We start from the raw sequence: 18,669 nt of genomic DNA, 5'->3' as shown, positions 1-18,669 counted from the left end.
GTTCTCACGTGGAGAGGGTTTTCATATGATCATCAACATATATGTATGTGTACATGTGTGTGTATGATATTATATTTTGTGTGTGTTATAGCATACATTCTCTTTATTATATATTATATAAGACATATTTAATAATGTTTTACACACATAATAACTAACAAATTCTTATTAATTAAAATCTAAATTAAATGAAATCAAATTTATTAGATTACTCTAATATACAATGTCCACATATATTCTTACCATTGAAGAATACAATAAAAAATATGGTGGATGCATGTGCATAGTAACAATAATGGAAAAATAACGGAAGTTATAGCGGTATAGGTATATTCAAAAAATTGTATAGTACAACTCTAAAAATACAATGCACAAAAGGTAGCACAAAAAATATGGACATAAATCGAGATATATCTTGTATTGAGACTTGTTATTTTTTTGATAGTATTATTATTATTATTATTATTATTATTATTATTATTATTATTATTATTATTATAGTGTATAATTGTGATAAGTTCAAATAAGCATTTGATTTTGTAATATTTAGTTATGCATAATAATGAATTACCAATGTAAAAGTTATAAATATAAAATAATTATTCCATAAATTTGAAATTGTTTTTGTTCATTTATTTATTTATTTTTGTTAAAAATATTTTAAATGGATTTTAGGACCTGTTTGGGTACCTGGTGAATAGGGCTAAACGAATATGGGAGAGTCAAGTAATGTTTAACTTGGTTTGGAACGGGTTTGGGTAGTGATATTAGTAATCGGGTTAGGATTTGGATAAATGAATGTGTAATATTTCTCTAGTAATAAACTCTGCGTTATTGTACTTTTTTAGAAAGATAAACTTTATATAATATGATAATGGAATATTAAATTAAATAATTAAATTGATATGTTTATAGGCTTGTATCATTAAAGCTTTTAGCCGGCCTTGTGATTGTTAATAGTGTAATAATCACTTAATTAACATATAGGTCATGGTAACATAGTTAGCTTATCAGCTAATTTTAGCTTGTTTGACTACTATTAGCTGTTTGACTTAGTTAAACAGCCAATATAAGTGTTTGATTAATTAGCATTTTGTAATAACTTATTGCTTCAAAACTACTATAAAATTCAAATGGCTACTCGAAGCAGTTTTTTCGATTAGCTTTTTGAGAAAGTAATTTTATATGTAATAAGCTAATGATCTAATTTACTAAACATCTTTCTACAATTTGTTAATGTTGTCAACTATTCAAAATCACTAATCCAATCAGCTAACAGTTATTTACTAAACGCTCCCATACATTGTAATCATAATTTTTTTTTATTCGTGAGTATTTATACAATCAAACAATGTACAAATACAACCAAATAATTAATCAATTTTGATGATCAAGTAAGCCATTGTAACAAAATTACAATAATAAAATTCAACATGTATTTCCAACCAAACAAAACTAACCACCCTATAAATAGAGAAACAATCACCTTAATTGCAAGTAAGAATTATATACAACATATATTACATTCAGTGAGGTTTGAACTCATACAAATATACAATATGATAACGAGAATACTTTTTTTTTAAAATTTATTTAATGTTGTTTGAGATCTATAGAGTGATAAAAAGACATATTTATAAATTATAAAGAAAATGGAGGAAAATAATACAATATATATTAGGTTCGAACAGTGCATATGCATATTCTGTGTTCATGCGCTATTACTGAATAATCTCTCACTTTTTAGGTTTCTACGTAAATGGAAAATAATTACTACATGAATGCACGGTGCATTTATGTAGTAGTTACAGAACTAAAATGGTTATTGTGCATTCATGAAAAACTTACCGTGCATTACTGAAGAAGTCCTTATGTTCTCATGTTAAGAGATGTTTTCACATGAACGGGACCCTATACATACTAACACACACACATATATATATATTTGGTCAGTAAAATGAAAAATAATTTCACAAATATAAAATATATAATTTTGTAGTAATAAAGGTAGTGAGATTAGAAGAGTTATTATTGGGTTAGGGCTCCTATGGCTAAAAACTATGATACCAATCAATTAAACTAAAAGGGGGCCCATGGCATAACAAGTATGATTTGCATGAAAGGAAGTGCAACTCTTGTTGCTCATTAGATGGATCATCTTTCTGGTCAATGTTTTCAACTCTGCTCTGCTAAAGTATAATACTGTACATTGGAAATGCTTACCTGTAACCTATGAGTATATAACTCCATCAATTAAGTATTTTTTTTTTTTTTTGGAAACCTCAATGAAGTAATTTTAGTTGTTTTTTTTGGAGGAAAATTATAGTTATTATTTCAAGGCACGTATGTATTGAATAAATTTTATTCATGTATAAATTACACTTTCAAATGGAAGGGGGTGAGTTCGAGCCTCAGTGAAGACAACTGTTGACTCTTTGTGCTTTAGTACGTTGAGAAAGTAGCTATGAACAGATACTACATTGTAACATAGTCAGTAGTACTCAAAAAAAAATGATATGATTGACTAAGAGAATGTTAAAAAAAAATAGATCAGAACTCGTGCTTTTTTTATATGAGAGTCGTGCTCGATCTACTCGACCATTTCTTTTCGAGCTTATTTTAAGTTGGTTATTTCTCTGGCCAACAAATAGAGAGAAAAAGAAATATAAAGGGGTGGGGGGAGTGCGCTGAACTCAACGCACAATGGCCAATTTTTTAAGTTTATCAAAATATATTGAACTATCGTCATGACAAAGTAAAGATATAAAATTGAATGTTTTAATCTTCCTCTAGATACTGCCTATAAAACTAATGAACTAAGCACGTGGGTGTAGAATGCTTTAAACTTATGTGATAGGAAGTGGTTGTTTGTGATGGTAAAAGCAGAGGTTTGTAGCATAATGATATTTATTATTTCATCTATCCTTTTTTTTTTTCTACATTACTTTGCTTCCATAAACGTAAGTAGATTGTCAAATCACACAAGTCTTGTGTTCTTGTTTTCTTTATGCCATTGTTGATATTTATTCTCATATTATTTTGTTCTCAATAAAATCGACTCACCTCTAATTTCTTCATTTATTTTATTATGATTTTAATTAACTGATTTTTAAAAAAATTAATAATAATTTTGATATGGTTTTCAAATATATAAATTTTATATGCTAACATTATACTAAATGTTTTTAAAAAATTGAATTGTAACTAATTTGAATTAAATCTCATTTACACTCTTATTATTAAAAAAAAAATCAAATCAAACTTTACTAACTTGCTAACAACTTAGACTCGTTATCTTCTATAGTTTCGCAAGTTGACAAAGGCGAAATGTGGTCGGAATGTAAAAAATCATCGCTCTCAAAATTTCCGTGCATCATGGCTTTAAAACATTATCTTCTATAGTTTGATTCTGATGCATCTAGAAAAAAAAAAGTACTACATTATATTCGATCTCTTATATTTGTAAATAATTGAATAAATTTCTTTGATAACATGAAAAGATTGACAAAATGCAAAGCATATCATCTTTATCAAAGTGCTGGAAAGGAACCCAATTTGCTTTTTTAAGACAAACTTAATAATTCATAACAGTATTTTACAGTGGTTGTTCTGTAGCAGTCAATTTTTTCTTTATATAACTATTATTACAGATTATATACTCTTTATTGAAAGTGCTACATCTTAACAATTTCAATACTATATAGTGAAACACAAACAAAGCTAAGGCATTTTTTAGCCGAGTTATTCATGTGATTGACCAAATTTAATAATTACTCCGTATACGGTTTTAAGTTCCATTTCATGTAAAAATTATCTATTAATTTTCTTAATCTGAGCATGCATATCATTATAGACAAGCTAAGTTGGTTTACCATGAATTAATGACCTTATCTGCTAAAAACATGAATTAGCAACCCAATCATATTTGATTGTCTAAAAATATTGGGATATAAGTTTGTAAATACTTTTTATTTTTTAAATGTGTCTTTTTGTTGACCTAACCACAAGTTTATTAAGCCAATCAATATAAATGCGATTTTTTTTTTTTGGTTTAAACACAAGTTTCCTCAATCAATCAACTAGCAACTACATATCGATACTAATCCTGAGACTAGTCATGTTCGTGCTTGGTAAAATCTCAAATAGGACTGGGTAGGACCTCGAAGGGTTACAAAGCACTCCCTTATGGATTTTAAGGTAGTTACACCAAAGGGCTCGAATCATAAACTTCTGGTTAACCTGGAAGGGACCCATACTATCTCATCCACACTCCAATGGTAAAATATGATTTTTTTTTTTTTGGGATGACGAGAGAAACGCACAACCACTACCCAAGGGTACACACTAAGTAGACCCCGCTTATGTGAGTAACAGCCTACAAATCACAGAAGAGAGGTGAACTATACTAGAAAAGCCATGTACGATGGACTCGACTAAGAAAGTGTTGGAAATAATCAAATTTGTGACATTTTGATACAAAAATTATATTTCACCAACTCGACCACCCATTTCGGGACAAATATGATTTTTTTAGTGGTGTGTGCTTATTTCAGATATGTATGCTTGATGTGCACGAGTTGTTGAAACTTAAGTTGCGTCATTTTAAAACCTTAGCTGCATGGTTTTTGTTCTTAAGGTGCGTGGCTTGTGTACTTAAGGTGCGTGGTTTGTGTACTTAAGATGCGCAGTGTATTCTCAACTGAATGTGCACCATTTAAAAACTGTAGGTGCGTGGTTTATGTTTTTAGTTTAAAGTGTGTGATTTGTGTACTTAAGGTGCACCGTTTTAATGCTTAAGATGAGTACCGCGCAACCGCACGGGAAGATATATCCGCACCTGAATCCTTCCACACACACACACACACACACACACACACACACATATATATATATATATATATAATTGTTTTCAAATGAGAACGGTGCGCCCAGGAGAGAACTGAGAACTAATCGCAGCGCGCCACGTGTCCAGATGTAGTTGCACCTAAGGTTATAACTAGGTGCACTTAAATGCATGAATGTTAACAAGGTAAATTACTTGCACTTGTAAGTGAAAATAGGTACACAAGTGCATGTAAAATGTATTACAAGTGCAAGTAAAATGTACACTGAGCATCAATACTAAGTGCACCTAACGTTATAACTAGTTGCACCTAACAGTATGATAATTAGTTGCACCTAGGTGCACGAATGTTAACAAGGTAATTAATTGCACTTGTAAGTGATTTTACTTGCACTTGTAAGTGATTTTACTTGCACTTTTTACTTGCAAATGTGCACCAACTACTTGTATTTATAACACATTTACTTGCACCAAAGTTTGAGTTATTTACGAAAATGTCACCGTGTCGTTTCTTTTAAAATTACATCTGATTCGTTGATCTGGACACGTGAATGGCTGTGGATCATTCTTATTTCTCTCTTGGGCACCGGTTCTCATTAGGGAGCGCCTATAGGATTCATGTGATAACTAACTATTGTAAAAAAAGTAAAAATTGATCTTAGAAGGGTTGCTAAAAAAAAGGAGAAAAATGGTGATGCTACTTTTATAAAAAGTGCAGATTAGTCGTACTTATCCATTTGGATTGATCACGGAGATTTAAGAGAAAAAGTGGTGATATTTTCACAATTATCGTAATACATTTGAAAAGGCTTAATACTGCATTCGCGGTAATTGACCATGCATTTATGATCAATAATAATGCACTTACGTAATTGTACCATTAATTTTTTGTGAATGTATAATCAAACGTTTCTAAATATATCATCATAATTTAAAAAAAAATGTCACCATATTTATTAAGGAGTGCATATATTCCTTAATTTTTCGTCCAGGACCGGATGAAATTGATAGACACCCGCATTTTTTACAATGTGACATGTATTGTCACTCCTACCTCTCATATATGTATAAAATCTATCAGACAATCACTCTATCCATTAAATATTCAAATGCCTTCATACTAGGAATAGAAAAAAAAATTAATAAACTAAACTGTACTTTCAAGTTTCAAACTGTCAACCTAAAAAAAAAGAGGTTATATTTCCAAGTTTTGTATTAAAAAGGACAACTATCCTGCAGGCTGCAGCTATTTTAGAAGAATCAAAACAGAGAGAACTCTCTAATCTCTCCCGTCTTCTCCATCCAAATACCGAGGATACCTCTCTATTCTCTCTTTTCTAGTCTCTACCCACCCCCCCATGTTGACCCCCTACCCCCACCCCACCCACCCTACATTGTCTCCAAGTACCACTACCAGTTTCCACCCATAAAACCATAGCTGCTCTCAAACCGCCATAACTGTATTGCTTTAATTTCTTCCTTCATTCTCATTATTCTGGGTTTTCTAGACAAAACATCATGTTACTGAAATCCTAGTACTTACTTTATTGTAAAAAAAAAAATTGCGTTTTTTTTTTTGTGTGTTTTTGATAGGTAGAAAGTATGGGGGGAGAAAATGGGTGGGGGAAATGGGCGGCGCCGTCGCCCACCGGAGCTGCGCCAATGTACGCAACGGCGGCGAAAGAGGAGCACTGGACGCACTTCGATAGCTCAGTCAATGCTGTGTCTTTTGGGTTTGTCGCCACCGCCATTCTCATCTCCATGTTTCTTGTCATGGCCATTTTTGAGCGGTTCCTTAGACCCACTTCGCCGGAGTCGCCGCCGCCGCCGCTGTCTTCCGGCCGACGGATCCCCGGCGATATTGAGTCCCAGATGACATTTCACCCAAAGTTCTGCCACCCCACGCCTGAAGTAAGGATTTTTAGCCTGTTGGTGGTCTCATGAATTCATTGATTGTTGGGAAATTATAATGAAATTTTGGGGTTAACTAGGAGTTTAAGGATTATTGTATTATTAAATCTATCAAATCCCATGATTATGTGCATCATTAATGCAAATCTTGTTGGTATCTGTGGCATTTTCCTGTCCCTTAGTTAGGGTGATTAGTGTCTTGTGTCTTGCATAGTTACCGATCAACAAATTCATTGAACTTCACAAGTTCGAAGGGAATAATCCATTGGTCTTTTTAATTTAAACAAGTCATTTTCATACAATTTAGTCTATTTTACTTAAAGCTGTCAGTACGGGCCAGCTCGGCTGGGCCGTCACGGATTGGCATAAAACTTTTACTTGTATTTCTTTTTGTTGATTAGAGTCACAATGTGGAGTTTACACAGTACGCAGTACACAGCCTCAAGTATTAGCTATGGATTTCTCTTGCCGTTCAAAAAAAAAATCATTGAACTTCTCTTGAGCCTCAAATGCAAAATTTGTACTGTTACAAACAGTGCTTCCTCGTATTTTTTGTCTGCATTTCATTGTTTTTGAGCTTATGTTGTCGGTTGCAGCCCTTTACTAAGCTAGCAGACACACACATACTCTGTCTCATACTATTGATTTCCTGCATTTTACCTTGTAATGACTTGTGAAGTAATTGGATAACGTGTTTTGTCTTAATTGGCAAGACTGCACGTTTATATTTTATATATTATATGCTCAAAAACGTGACATTGTTTCATTTGTTGCCACAGATTGTCACCAGTGACCAAGAATTTTCAGTGCTGATGCCTGGAGAAGAGATGCCAACTTTCATAGCCCATCTCGCTCCCATTTCTTGTCCTCCCAACCGCGATCCTCGTCTTCCATCTGAACGCAACGAAGATCCCACGCCCCCGTTGAGTACAGTCCACACGACGCCATTGTCCATGATCGACTAGAAGTACAAGCATTGTGATGGGAATTATTGAGGTTTTGAGTATATGATCACCTGTAGTATAGTAGTATCTTCGATTTTTTTGGAGCACCCGAATTGGGAAATTTTTTCTGCCCTCGGGGGCCGGGGCTCGTTTGGCTTGTGTAAATAGCTGTTAGATCGAATTGAAGTGGTTTCAATTCTCAGTTCTGGGGCTAGCTGCATTGTTGGTGCATATCTTTACAGTGGGATTACAGGTTTTCTTGAACATGTTTGGTTCAGTCATTCACTTGTTGCAGTGAGGCAAACAGGGCAGTAAAGAGTGGACTACTGTGTTGCCTTTAATCAACTGTTGTGTTAACATGTTTAAGGAAACTGCAACAACCAACATTGTATCATAAAATTGGTGGCAAGTCAAATCATGAATTGCATGAATATCCCAGCCAGATAAGCCCACACATGTTGTGTTATATTTGTGTCATTCATACTGCAATCCTTTGCTGTAACTTGTAATTAAGTTCATCTACATGACTACATGTAATGGCTCGTCATGCATGATTGCATGATGCATGTATATCTAATGAACTAACAATGGTGGTGGATGGGTGTTTTATTTTGGGTGACGAGAAGAATCCGTAACCACTACTTTAGGGTGTGTAATGGGTAAATCTAGCCTTGTGATCTTAGTAGCAAATGATTACAATGAGGTAAACTATCTTAAGTTGCCTATAAATGACCGACTCAGAATAAGAACGTCAATAAACTGTTTGAAACCTTATGGTTACCGAGTGTGTTGTTATTCATACAATAATGAAGGATGTGTTGGGAATTAAAATAAACTCTGCCAAACACGGCCATTACCTTCGTATAAGCAATCCTATTATACAATGTTCCTTGAACCAAACACCCCTAAATAGGAGTGAGCATAACTGACCCATCCGAAATAACCCGTCCGACCCGTACCCGTATATAGCCCATCCGACCCGCCCACAATCTGAAAGAAGAAAACCGACCCAAATCATCTCTGATTCTGGGTATAATTAAACGGGCTGGGGGATGGATTTTCGGACCCGACCCGCCCGAAAATCCGAAAATATAAAGGGTTAGGGTTACTTGATTTGACTATATATATGTGTGTGTTTAGGGTTAGTTCGTTCTCTTTCTCAGATTCGATTCTGCCTTGTGTGGTCCGGTGCTTCTCAGGTTTCCGGTGGTTCGTGGTTCTTCGATGGTCCAGTGTGACGTCTGACGAGTAACGACGGTGTCTCCTTTTTTGGTGGAAGCCATATCGATTAGCGAGTGTGAAGAGTGACGACAGTGAACTGGACAACTGGTGACTGCTTGGTGTGGCCTTGTGGGTTGAACTTGAACTATTGAAGACCTGAGTTCTCCGGGTATTTTTGTGAGAAAAGAAGTAATTTGCTAAACCCTAGTTTTATATTTCTAATGTGCTATACTGTGCGTCTATGCTCTATAGTCTATACCATCTGACTTTATATGATTATATGAGCTATCTGTTGGTGGAAGCAGTCTGCTATTTGAGCTATTTCTGTAAAATTTGTATATTGGTGGAAGCAGTCTGTTATACTGAGCTATTTATGTGAAATTTGTATATTGGTGGAAGCAGTCTGTTATATTGAGCTATTTATGTGAAATTTGTATATTGGTGGAAGCAGTCTGTTATATTGAGCTATTTATGTGAAATTTTTATATTGGTGGAAGCAGTCTGTTATACTGAGCTATTTATGTGAAATTTTTATATTGGTGGAAGCAGTCTGTTANAATTACATCTGATTCGTTGATCTGGACACGTGAATGGCTGTGGATCATTCTTATTTCTCTCTTGGGCACCGGTTCTCATTAGGGAGCGCCTATAGGATTCATGTGATAACTAACTATTGTAAAAAAAGTAAAAATTGATCTTAGAAGGGTTGCTAAAAAAAAGGAGAAAAATGGTGATGCTACTTTTATAAAAAGTGCAGATTAGTCGTACTTATCCATTTGGATTGATCACGGAGATTTAAGAGAAAAAGTGGTGATATTTTCACAATTATCGTAATACATTTGAAAAGGCTTAATACTGCATTCGCGGTAATTGACCATGCATTTATGATCAATAATAATGCACTTACGTAATTGTACCATTAATTTTTTGTGAATGTATAATCAAACGTTTCTAAATATATCATCATAATTTAAAAAAAAATGTCACCATATTTATTAAGGAGTGCATATATTCCTTAATTTTTCGTCCAGGACCGGATGAAATTGATAGACACCCGCATTTTTTACAATGTGACATGTATTGTCACTCCTACCTCTCATATATGTATAAAATCTATCAGACAATCACTCTATCCATTAAATATTCAAATGCCTTCATACTAGGAATAGAAAAAAAAATTAATAAACTAAACTGTACTTTCAAGTTTCAAACTGTCAACCTAAAAAAAAAGAGGTTATATTTCCAAGTTTTGTATTAAAAAGGACAACTATCCTGCAGGCTGCAGCTATTTTAGAAGAATCAAAACAGAGAGAACTCTCTAATCTCTCCCGTCTTCTCCATCCAAATACCGAGGATACCTCTCTATTCTCTCTTTTCTAGTCTCTACCCACCCCCCCATGTTGACCCCCTACCCCCACCCCACCCACCCTACATTGTCTCCAAGTACCACTACCAGTTTCCACCCATAAAACCATAGCTGCTCTCAAACCGCCATAACTGTATTGCTTTAATTTCTTCCTTCATTCTCATTATTCTGGGTTTTCTAGACAAAACATCATGTTACTGAAATCCTAGTACTTACTTTATTGTAAAAAAAAAAATTGCGTTTTTTTTTTTGTGTGTTTTTGATAGGTAGAAAGTATGGGGGGAGAAAATGGGTGGGGGAAATGGGCGGCGCCGTCGCCCACCGGAGCTGCGCCAATGTACGCAACGGCGGCGAAAGAGGAGCACTGGACGCACTTCGATAGCTCAGTCAATGCTGTGTCTTTTGGGTTTGTCGCCACCGCCATTCTCATCTCCATGTTTCTTGTCATGGCCATTTTTGAGCGGTTCCTTAGACCCACTTCGCCGGAGTCGCCGCCGCCGCCGCTGTCTTCCGGCCGACGGATCCCCGGCGATATTGAGTCCCAGATGACATTTCACCCAAAGTTCTGCCACCCCACGCCTGAAGTAAGGATTTTTAGCCTGTTGGTGGTCTCATGAATTCATTGATTGTTGGGAAATTATAATGAAATTTTGGGGTTAACTAGGAGTTTAAGGATTATTGTATTATTAAATCTATCAAATCCCATGATTATGTGCATCATTAATGCAAATCTTGTTGGTATCTGTGGCATTTTCCTGTCCCTTAGTTAGGGTGATTAGTGTCTTGTGTCTTGCATAGTTACCGATCAACAAATTCATTGAACTTCACAAGTTCGAAGGGAATAATCCATTGGTCTTTTTAATTTAAACAAGTCATTTTCATACAATTTAGTCTATTTTACTTAAAGCTGTCAGTACGGGCCAGCTCGGCTGGGCCGTCACGGATTGGCATAAAACTTTTACTTGTATTTCTTTTTGTTGATTAGAGTCACAATGTGGAGTTTACACAGTACGCAGTACACAGCCTCAAGTATTAGCTATGGATTTCTCTTGCCGTTCAAAAAAAAAATCATTGAACTTCTCTTGAGCCTCAAATGCAAAATTTGTACTGTTACAAACAGTGCTTCCTCGTATTTTTTGTCTGCATTTCATTGTTTTTGAGCTTATGTTGTCGGTTGCAGCCCTTTACTAAGCTAGCAGACACACACATACTCTGTCTCATACTATTGATTTCCTGCATTTTACCTTGTAATGACTTGTGAAGTAATTGGATAACGTGTTTTGTCTTAATTGGCAAGACTGCACGTTTATATTTTATATATTATATGCTCAAAAACGTGACATTGTTTCATTTGTTGCCACAGATTGTCACCAGTGACCAAGAATTTTCAGTGCTGATGCCTGGAGAAGAGATGCCAACTTTCATAGCCCATCTCGCTCCCATTTCTTGTCCTCCCAACCGCGATCCTCGTCTTCCATCTGAACGCAACGAAGATCCCACGCCCCCGTTGAGTACAGTCCACACGACGCCATTGTCCATGATCGACTAGAAGTACAAGCATTGTGATGGGAATTATTGAGGTTTTGAGTATATGATCACCTGTAGTATAGTAGTATCTTCGATTTTTTTGGAGCACCCGAATTGGGAAATTTTTTCTGCCCTCGGGGGCCGGGGCTCGTTTGGCTTGTGTAAATAGCTGTTAGATCGAATTGAAGTGGTTTCAATTCTCAGTTCTGGGGCTAGCTGCATTGTTGGTGCATATCTTTACAGTGGGATTACAGGTTTTCTTGAACATGTTTGGTTCAGTCATTCACTTGTTGCAGTGAGGCAAACAGGGCAGTAAAGAGTGGACTACTGTGTTGCCTTTAATCAACTGTTGTGTTAACATGTTTAAGGAAACTGCAACAACCAACATTGTATCATAAAATTGGTGGCAAGTCAAATCATGAATTGCATGAATATCCCAGCCAGATAAGCCCACACATGTTGTGTTATATTTGTGTCATTCATACTGCAATCCTTTGCTGTAACTTGTAATTAAGTTCATCTACATGACTACATGTAATGGCTCGTCATGCATGATTGCATGATGCATGTATATCTAATGAACTAACAATGGTGGTGGATGGGTGTTTTATTTTGGGTGACGAGAAGAATCCGTAACCACTACTTTAGGGTGTGTAATGGGTAAATCTAGCCTTGTGATCTTAGTAGCAAATGATTACAATGAGGTAAACTATCTTAAGTTGCCTATAAATGACCGACTCAGAATAAGAACGTCAATAAACTGTTTGAAACCTTATGGTTACCGAGTGTGTTGTTATTCATACAATAATGAAGGATGTGTTGGGAATTAAAATAAACTCTGCCAAACACGGCCATTACCTTCGTATAAGCAATCCTATTATACAATGTTCCTTGAACCAAACACCCCTAAATAGGAGTGAGCATAACTGACCCATCCGAAATAACCCGTCCGACCCGTACCCGTATATAGCCCATCCGACCCGCCCACAATCTGAAAGAAGAAAACCGACCCAAATCATCTCTGATTCTGGGTATAATTAAACGGGCTGGGGGATGGATTTTCGGACCCGACCCGCCCGAAAATCCGAAAATATAAAGGGTTAGGGTTACTTGATTTGACTATATATATGTGTGTGTTTAGGGTTAGTTCGTTCTCTTTCTCAGATTCGATTCTGCCTTGTGTGGTCCGGTGCTTCTCAGGTTTCCGGTGGTTCGTGGTTCTTCGATGGTCCAGTGTGACGTCTGACGAGTAACGACGGTGTCTCCTTTTTTGGTGGAAGCCATATCGATTAGCGAGTGTGAAGAGTGACGACAGTGAACTGGACAACTGGTGACTGCTTGGTGTGGCCTTGTGGGTTGAACTTGAACTATTGAAGACCTGAGTTCTCCGGGTATTTTTGTGAGAAAAGAAGTAATTTGCTAAACCCTAGTTTTATATTTCTAATGTGCTATACTGTGCGTCTATGCTCTATAGTCTATACCATCTGACTTTATATGATTATATGAGCTATCTGTTGGTGGAAGCAGTCTGCTATTTGAGCTATTTCTGTAAAATTTGTATATTGGTGGAAGCAGTCTGTTATACTGAGCTATTTATGTGAAATTTGTATATTGGTGGAAGCAGTCTGTTATATTGAGCTATTTATGTGAAATTTGTATATTGGTGGAAGCAGTCTGTTATATTGAGCTATTTATGTGAAATTTTTATATTGGTGGAAGCAGTCTGTTATACTGAGCTATTTATGTGAAATTTTTATATTGGTGGAAGCAGTCTGTTAGTAGTCTGTCAGACTCTAAAGTTAGCACTAATACACAGCTTAGAGACAATATAGTGATTACAGGGAAAATATGTCAATATACACAGTAACACCACCCCATTGTTCATACACCATCAAGCTGGCTTTTAGGACTTCTCAAAGAGATCATTCATCATGCCACTCTGAGTGAGAAAGGTCATGATTTGGACTTGCCATAAATTGAATCTGGAGCCTCCATTACACTTATCCATTTCAAATTTTACTGTTGTTGGCATTATGCAATTGAGTGCATAGTTGTATACAACAAGCTTTAAAGTAAAAAATGCCAAGTAGGGATGAAAATAGGCCTGGGCTTGCTATAGAAACGGCTGATGCCAGGCCGCACCAGGCACCCTCCGGAGTCCGAACAATGGGTTGGTGTTACTGTGTATATTGACATATTTTCCCTGTAATCACTATATTGTCTCTAGTCTGTGTATTAGTGCTAACTTTAGAGTCTGACAGACTACTAATTTTTTTTTCTCTATTAATTAAAGACTGTGACTGCTAATCTTATTGGTGTTTGATATTTTGTTATGGACATTTTTAAAACGATTTTAACTTCATTTCTTCGCCCCCACTCAAATAAAATCCTGGATCCGCCCCCGACTGTGTTCCTCCCAGTCTTGAGGGGAGAGAGAGAGAGAGAGCAAAGAGAAGGCGGCAAAAAGAAATGTTGAAATTTCTATCGAAGGTGAAAATTGAGTTCAATGCGATCGACCCCCGCATCGCGTCATGTATGGAGTTCTTAGCCCAATGCAACGCCCCAAAGGCGAAGGAGTCCAACCCGGCTTGTCAAATCCAGGTGAAGCGCCGCACTGATGACCACCCGCCGCAGATCACTGTCACCTTCGTCAACGGCATCGAGCAAACGTATGATGCCACTTCTACCCCCGCCCAAAACATCCGCACCATGATTCTCGAGAAGGGGCAGTATCTCGAGACTGAGCAGATGTTCCGTGAAGCTGGCGAGAAGTGGCCCGTTGTTATTCCTGTAGAAGAGCTCAACCAACCATTCCTTGGAATCAAGGTTATTTTCTCTTTGCTTTTACTCCTTTCTATTGCTTTTATTTATTTTCTATTCTATTGCTTTTAACGGGACTGGACTGCTGCTTGTTTTTGTACGAGGTAAATCGTCGAATTGGTAGTATGCGTAGTGACTAAGGCAAAGATTGCTCCTTTATTACAAATTTACAAAAAAAAATTAGTGGATGTATTTCAGTTTATCATCGTTTTGTCAAAGATCATTCAATATAGAGTTAGAACTCTTGACAGTTCAGAGGTCTGCTTCATGGTCTGCAAAAGTATAAGAAGTATCATTCTCTGTTCAAGTAACTATATACTTAAGCCATAACTATCATGGCACATTTAATGGTATAGCTTATTATGGTAAGGTTAAGGGCTCCTGGTAGACTAATCCCCTTTGTCTGCTGTGTTTTTCTACTTGTAAGAGCATCCTTATCAATGGGGTTTTTTCACGGTTATTAAGGAGTTTTTGTAAGTGTGATAGGAAAGAGAAAATGGGAGGGGAGGAAAAAAATTAAACAAATTTGATTTAAAAAAATTATAAAAATCACATTGTGAGGCGCGCTTGATGCGCCCGCTGGGCGCATGTCACATGTATTATTAAATGCAGTGGGTCCCAGTTGGTCAGTATTATTTCTTCATTTGCAGGCAACTCTTCTTCCTTCTCTCTCCCTCACCTCTCTCCTCCAAGTTGGACTCAATCTGACATAAACCAAAGCAATAACCATTGGTGTGGATGGCCTAACTGGCCCTTTGTTTATATATGTCCATATTAGACCTGCATGTTGATAAATTGATAAGACACATGAAAGTGTTTTGAAGTCTGATGAGGATTTAACTTGTAAACAATTTAAAGTTCTGGAAGCTTTTATTTTTCAGGTTGCATGTTTTTTGAGCTTGGCTTCCATTTTTGGTTTTTGTTGCTTGTTCAGTTACTCATGCTGGTTTCTTGATCTAATTCCTTAGGATTATAAAATATGTTCTGCAAAATCTCCAATACTTCATTAAAAAACCGTACTTTTTCATCACAAGGTTTCTTTTTTCCTGTGTGGTTTGGATAATCAATTATAGTAATCCATCACACCATCATACACTGCCTGCATGGATTACACTGAACATACTTACATATGCAAGCATTTTTCCCGTTTGAGTAGAATTGCATCTATCTTGATATCTGATCTTTCATTTAGCAATATAATTGATGAATACACTTGGTTCCTCAGATATTAAAGTGGACTTCGAAAGAACCATGAGGTGGCTAGTTGTGACCTTATGAATGACTCTAAAGCAATCCACAGGGTGTTTCAAGGATGTTATATCATGCATTCATGCATTCATGCATTACACAAATTTTCTGTCCATTACAGATAACATGTTAAAATTTTCAATTCTTTCATAGCACTAATTCTTTTTTTTTTTTAATGCTTATATCTTCAGCCACGGAAAGCAGAAGAGAAAAAGTAGTGATTGCCATTGCAGATACTCTTTGCTTAGTGTTGGTCTTGGGTAAACTCTTGACAGTGAAGAAGATGATCCTTCAAAGGGGTGTAATTCTTGAGCATTAAGTGCTCTGGAGTGTACTATCTTCATTGCTTCAGAACATCGCCATTTCAGCATGCTTGTTTTGTGGAAATTTTCAAACAGTTTATTGCAGTGTCATGTAGGCTTGCTGCAATGTTGTGAAATGATCAAACAATCATCCTTGCTATTCTTTCTCAGCCTAATTGTATTTGTGTATAACAATGATATCTTTTTGGCTGTTACCATGATAATAAACTAATATGGCCCCTTAATTTTTATTTTACAATTCTCTACCGCACTAAATCTTTTCGGATAATGTGTAGTTCAATTACCAAATACTCCATATCAGCTTAAATAAGCTTTTTAGTGAGATGGAACATATCTTTCTATTTTCTGAACTCAAATAAAAGGCAAGCTATTTTCTTGAAAATTCTTAAAAGATTTTCAGAAAAAATTAACATTTTCAAGAAGTTTTAGCAAGATTTTATTGGTTCCATTGAAATTCAATAATGTTTTAGTTGGTTTTAGAGGAGATGAAGACTTTCTTGTGCGCAAAGTGGGATTCAACTGATTAGAGGTGATGAAAACTCCTATGAAGTGAGGTTTTGTCAATCAGAGAAAATGAAGACTCCTGCAAAGTGGGTTTGATAACCCATGAATGACTTATATTTATGCTTCCTATATGCTTGTTTTTGTTTAAATGTTAGGTAAAGGATGGTGGAACAATGTTTAATTTGGTGTGTTTTTTTTATTGAAGGAAGAAAAGATCGAGTAATGGTGCAAACAAGCATTAAATGAGGTTAATCTTGGGAGAAAACGAGGCATCAGGGAACGAGGCAAGGGGGGCACGAGGGAACGAAGGAGCAAAATGGTAGCCTGAAGGTGCCTTGAGGAGCTCACATTGGCACTCACACCGTGAGTGCTAGTGTGAGTTCACGACTGGATCTCTGATCAGGAGACTCGGTGTGAGTGCCAACGTGATTGTGCTTATCAAATTTTGATCCTTAAGCCTCACGCTGGCACTCACACCGTAAGTGTCAATGATCAAAATCTGATCACTAAGACTCACAGTGGGACTCACACCGTGACTTTTCGTCTAGTGAACTACGATTTGGCACAATTTTCAGACCATATATATAGCAACTGACAGTTATTTTCTTTCTTCTTCTAGTTTTCTCTCTAGCTCTAGATTTTTCTCCATAGAAACTCTCCCAAACATTTTCTACATTGTAATCCATTAACATTTGGAAGATCTAGAGGAAGATTTCACTTTGTATTTGCAAGTAAACATCAAATTTCAAATTTGTCTTTCAATTCTAATCATCAAGCTAAGTTCTTCAATTTCAGTTTTGTAACGTTATTTAATTGTGACATGATTTCAATATTTATTACTTCAATTGTTTCTTTGATTTACAATTCAATCATGAGGAGCCAACGACTTACAATCAATCATCGAAACAGGAGTAGCCAACGGCTTACAATCAATCATGCCACCTCAACAACAAGACGAGTCATCGAAACAGGAGTAGTCAACGGCTTTCAATCATGCTAGTCTGCTTGTTCCATTTGTTGCCACAGATTGTCACCAGTGACCAAGAATTTTCAGTGCTGATGCCTGGAGAAGAGATGCCAACTTTCATAGCCCATCTCGCTCCCATTTCTTGTCCTCCCAACCGCGATCCACATCTACACAATGAAGATCCCACGCCCCGGTTGAGTACAGTCCACACGACGCCATTGTCCACGATCAACTAGAAGCACAAGAATTGTGATGGGAATTATTGAGGTTTTGAGTATATGATCACCTGTAGTAGTATATCTTCGATTTTTTTGGAGCACCCGAATTGGGAAAATTTTTCTGCCCTCGGGGGCCGGGGCTCGTTTGGCTTGTGTAAATAGCGGTTAGATCGAATTGAAGTGGTTTATTCTCAGTTCTGGGGCTGCATTGTTGGTGCATATCTTTACAGTGGGATTACAGGTTTTGTTGAACATGTTTGGTTCAGTGCATTCACTTGTTGCAGTGAGGCAAACAGGGCAGTAAAGAGTGAACTACTATGTTGCCTTTAATAAACTGTTGTGTTAACATGTTTAAGGAAACTGCAACAACCAACATTGTATCATTGTATCATAAAATTGGTGGCAAGTCAAATCATGAATTGCATGAATATCCCAGCCAGATAAGCCCGATAAGCCCACACATGTTGTGTTATATTTGTGTCATTCATTCTGCAATCCTTTGCTGTAACTTGTAAGTTCATCTGCATGTAATGGCTCTTCATGCATGATTGCATGATGCATGTATATCTAATGAACTAACAATGGTGGTGGATGGGTGTTTTTTTTTTGGGTCAGGAGAAGAATCCGTAACCACTACTTTAGGGTGTGTAATGAGTAAATCTAGTCTTGTGATCTTAGTAGCAAATGATTACAATGAGGTAAACTAGTTTAGGTTGCTTATAATTCACTGAACCAAACCAAGAACGGCATGCAATAAACTGTTTTTACTGAAAATCA

At 36.4% G+C, this 18,669-nt stretch overlaps 3 protein-coding genes across 3 annotated transcripts; all 3 read left to right on the top strand.

Moving 5' to 3' along the window:
* The first annotated feature begins 6,309 nt into the window (after positions 1-6,309).
* On the top strand, positions 6,310-7,962 carry LOC116002041. Its single transcript, XM_031242049.1, has 2 exons — positions 6,310-6,754; positions 7,534-7,962. The coding sequence occupies exons 1-2, from the start codon at positions 6,446-6,448 to the stop codon at positions 7,717-7,719; spliced, it is 495 nt and encodes a 164-aa protein (XP_031097909.1). The 5' UTR covers positions 6,310-6,445; the 3' UTR covers positions 7,720-7,962.
* Positions 7,963-10,443: 2,481 nt separating this feature from the next.
* Positions 10,444-12,077, top strand: LOC116001736. The gene is made up of 2 exons (XM_031241670.1): positions 10,444-10,869; positions 11,649-12,077. The coding sequence occupies exons 1-2, from the start codon at positions 10,561-10,563 to the stop codon at positions 11,832-11,834; spliced, it is 495 nt and encodes a 164-aa protein (XP_031097530.1). The 5' UTR covers positions 10,444-10,560; the 3' UTR covers positions 11,835-12,077.
* An 879-nt stretch (positions 12,078-12,956) lies between these two features.
* On the top strand, positions 12,957-16,438 carry LOC115999216. The gene is made up of 3 exons (XM_031239033.1): positions 12,957-13,223; positions 14,233-14,638; positions 16,072-16,438. The coding sequence occupies exons 2-3, from the start codon at positions 14,282-14,284 to the stop codon at positions 16,096-16,098; spliced, it is 384 nt and encodes a 127-aa protein (XP_031094893.1). The 5' UTR covers positions 12,957-13,223; positions 14,233-14,281; the 3' UTR covers positions 16,099-16,438.
* Positions 16,439-18,669: the final 2,231 nt, after the last annotated feature.

This window comes from Ipomoea triloba, chromosome 1 (genome assembly GCF_003576645.1).
Source record: "Ipomoea triloba cultivar NCNSP0323 chromosome 1, ASM357664v1".
NCBI lineage: Eukaryota > Viridiplantae > Streptophyta > Magnoliopsida > Solanales > Convolvulaceae > Ipomoea > Ipomoea triloba.
Note: the sequence above shows the minus strand (reverse complement) of the source record. Positions and strands in the feature narration are given on the sequence as shown.

Coding starts and splice junctions, on each gene's coding strand:
- LOC116001736 (XM_031241670.1), top strand. CDS start 10,561: ATGGGGGGAGAAAATGGGTGGGGGAAATGGGCGGCGCCGTCGCCCACC. Junction 10,870..11,648: donor TCTGCCACCCCACGCCTGAA/GTAAGGATTTTT, acceptor TTGTTGCCACAG/ATTGTCACCAGTGACCAAGA.
- LOC116002041 (XM_031242049.1), top strand. CDS start 6,446: ATGGGGGGAGAAAATGGGTGGGGGAAATGGGCGGCGCCGTCGCCCACC. Junction 6,755..7,533: donor TCTGCCACCCCACGCCTGAA/GTAAGGATTTTT, acceptor TTGTTGCCACAG/ATTGTCACCAGTGACCAAGA.
- LOC115999216 (XM_031239033.1), top strand. CDS start 14,282: ATGTTGAAATTTCTATCGAAGGTGAAAATTGAGTTCAATGCGATCGAC. Junction 14,639..16,071: donor AACCATTCCTTGGAATCAAG/GTTATTTTCTCT, acceptor TTATATCTTCAG/CCACGGAAAGCAGAAGAGAA.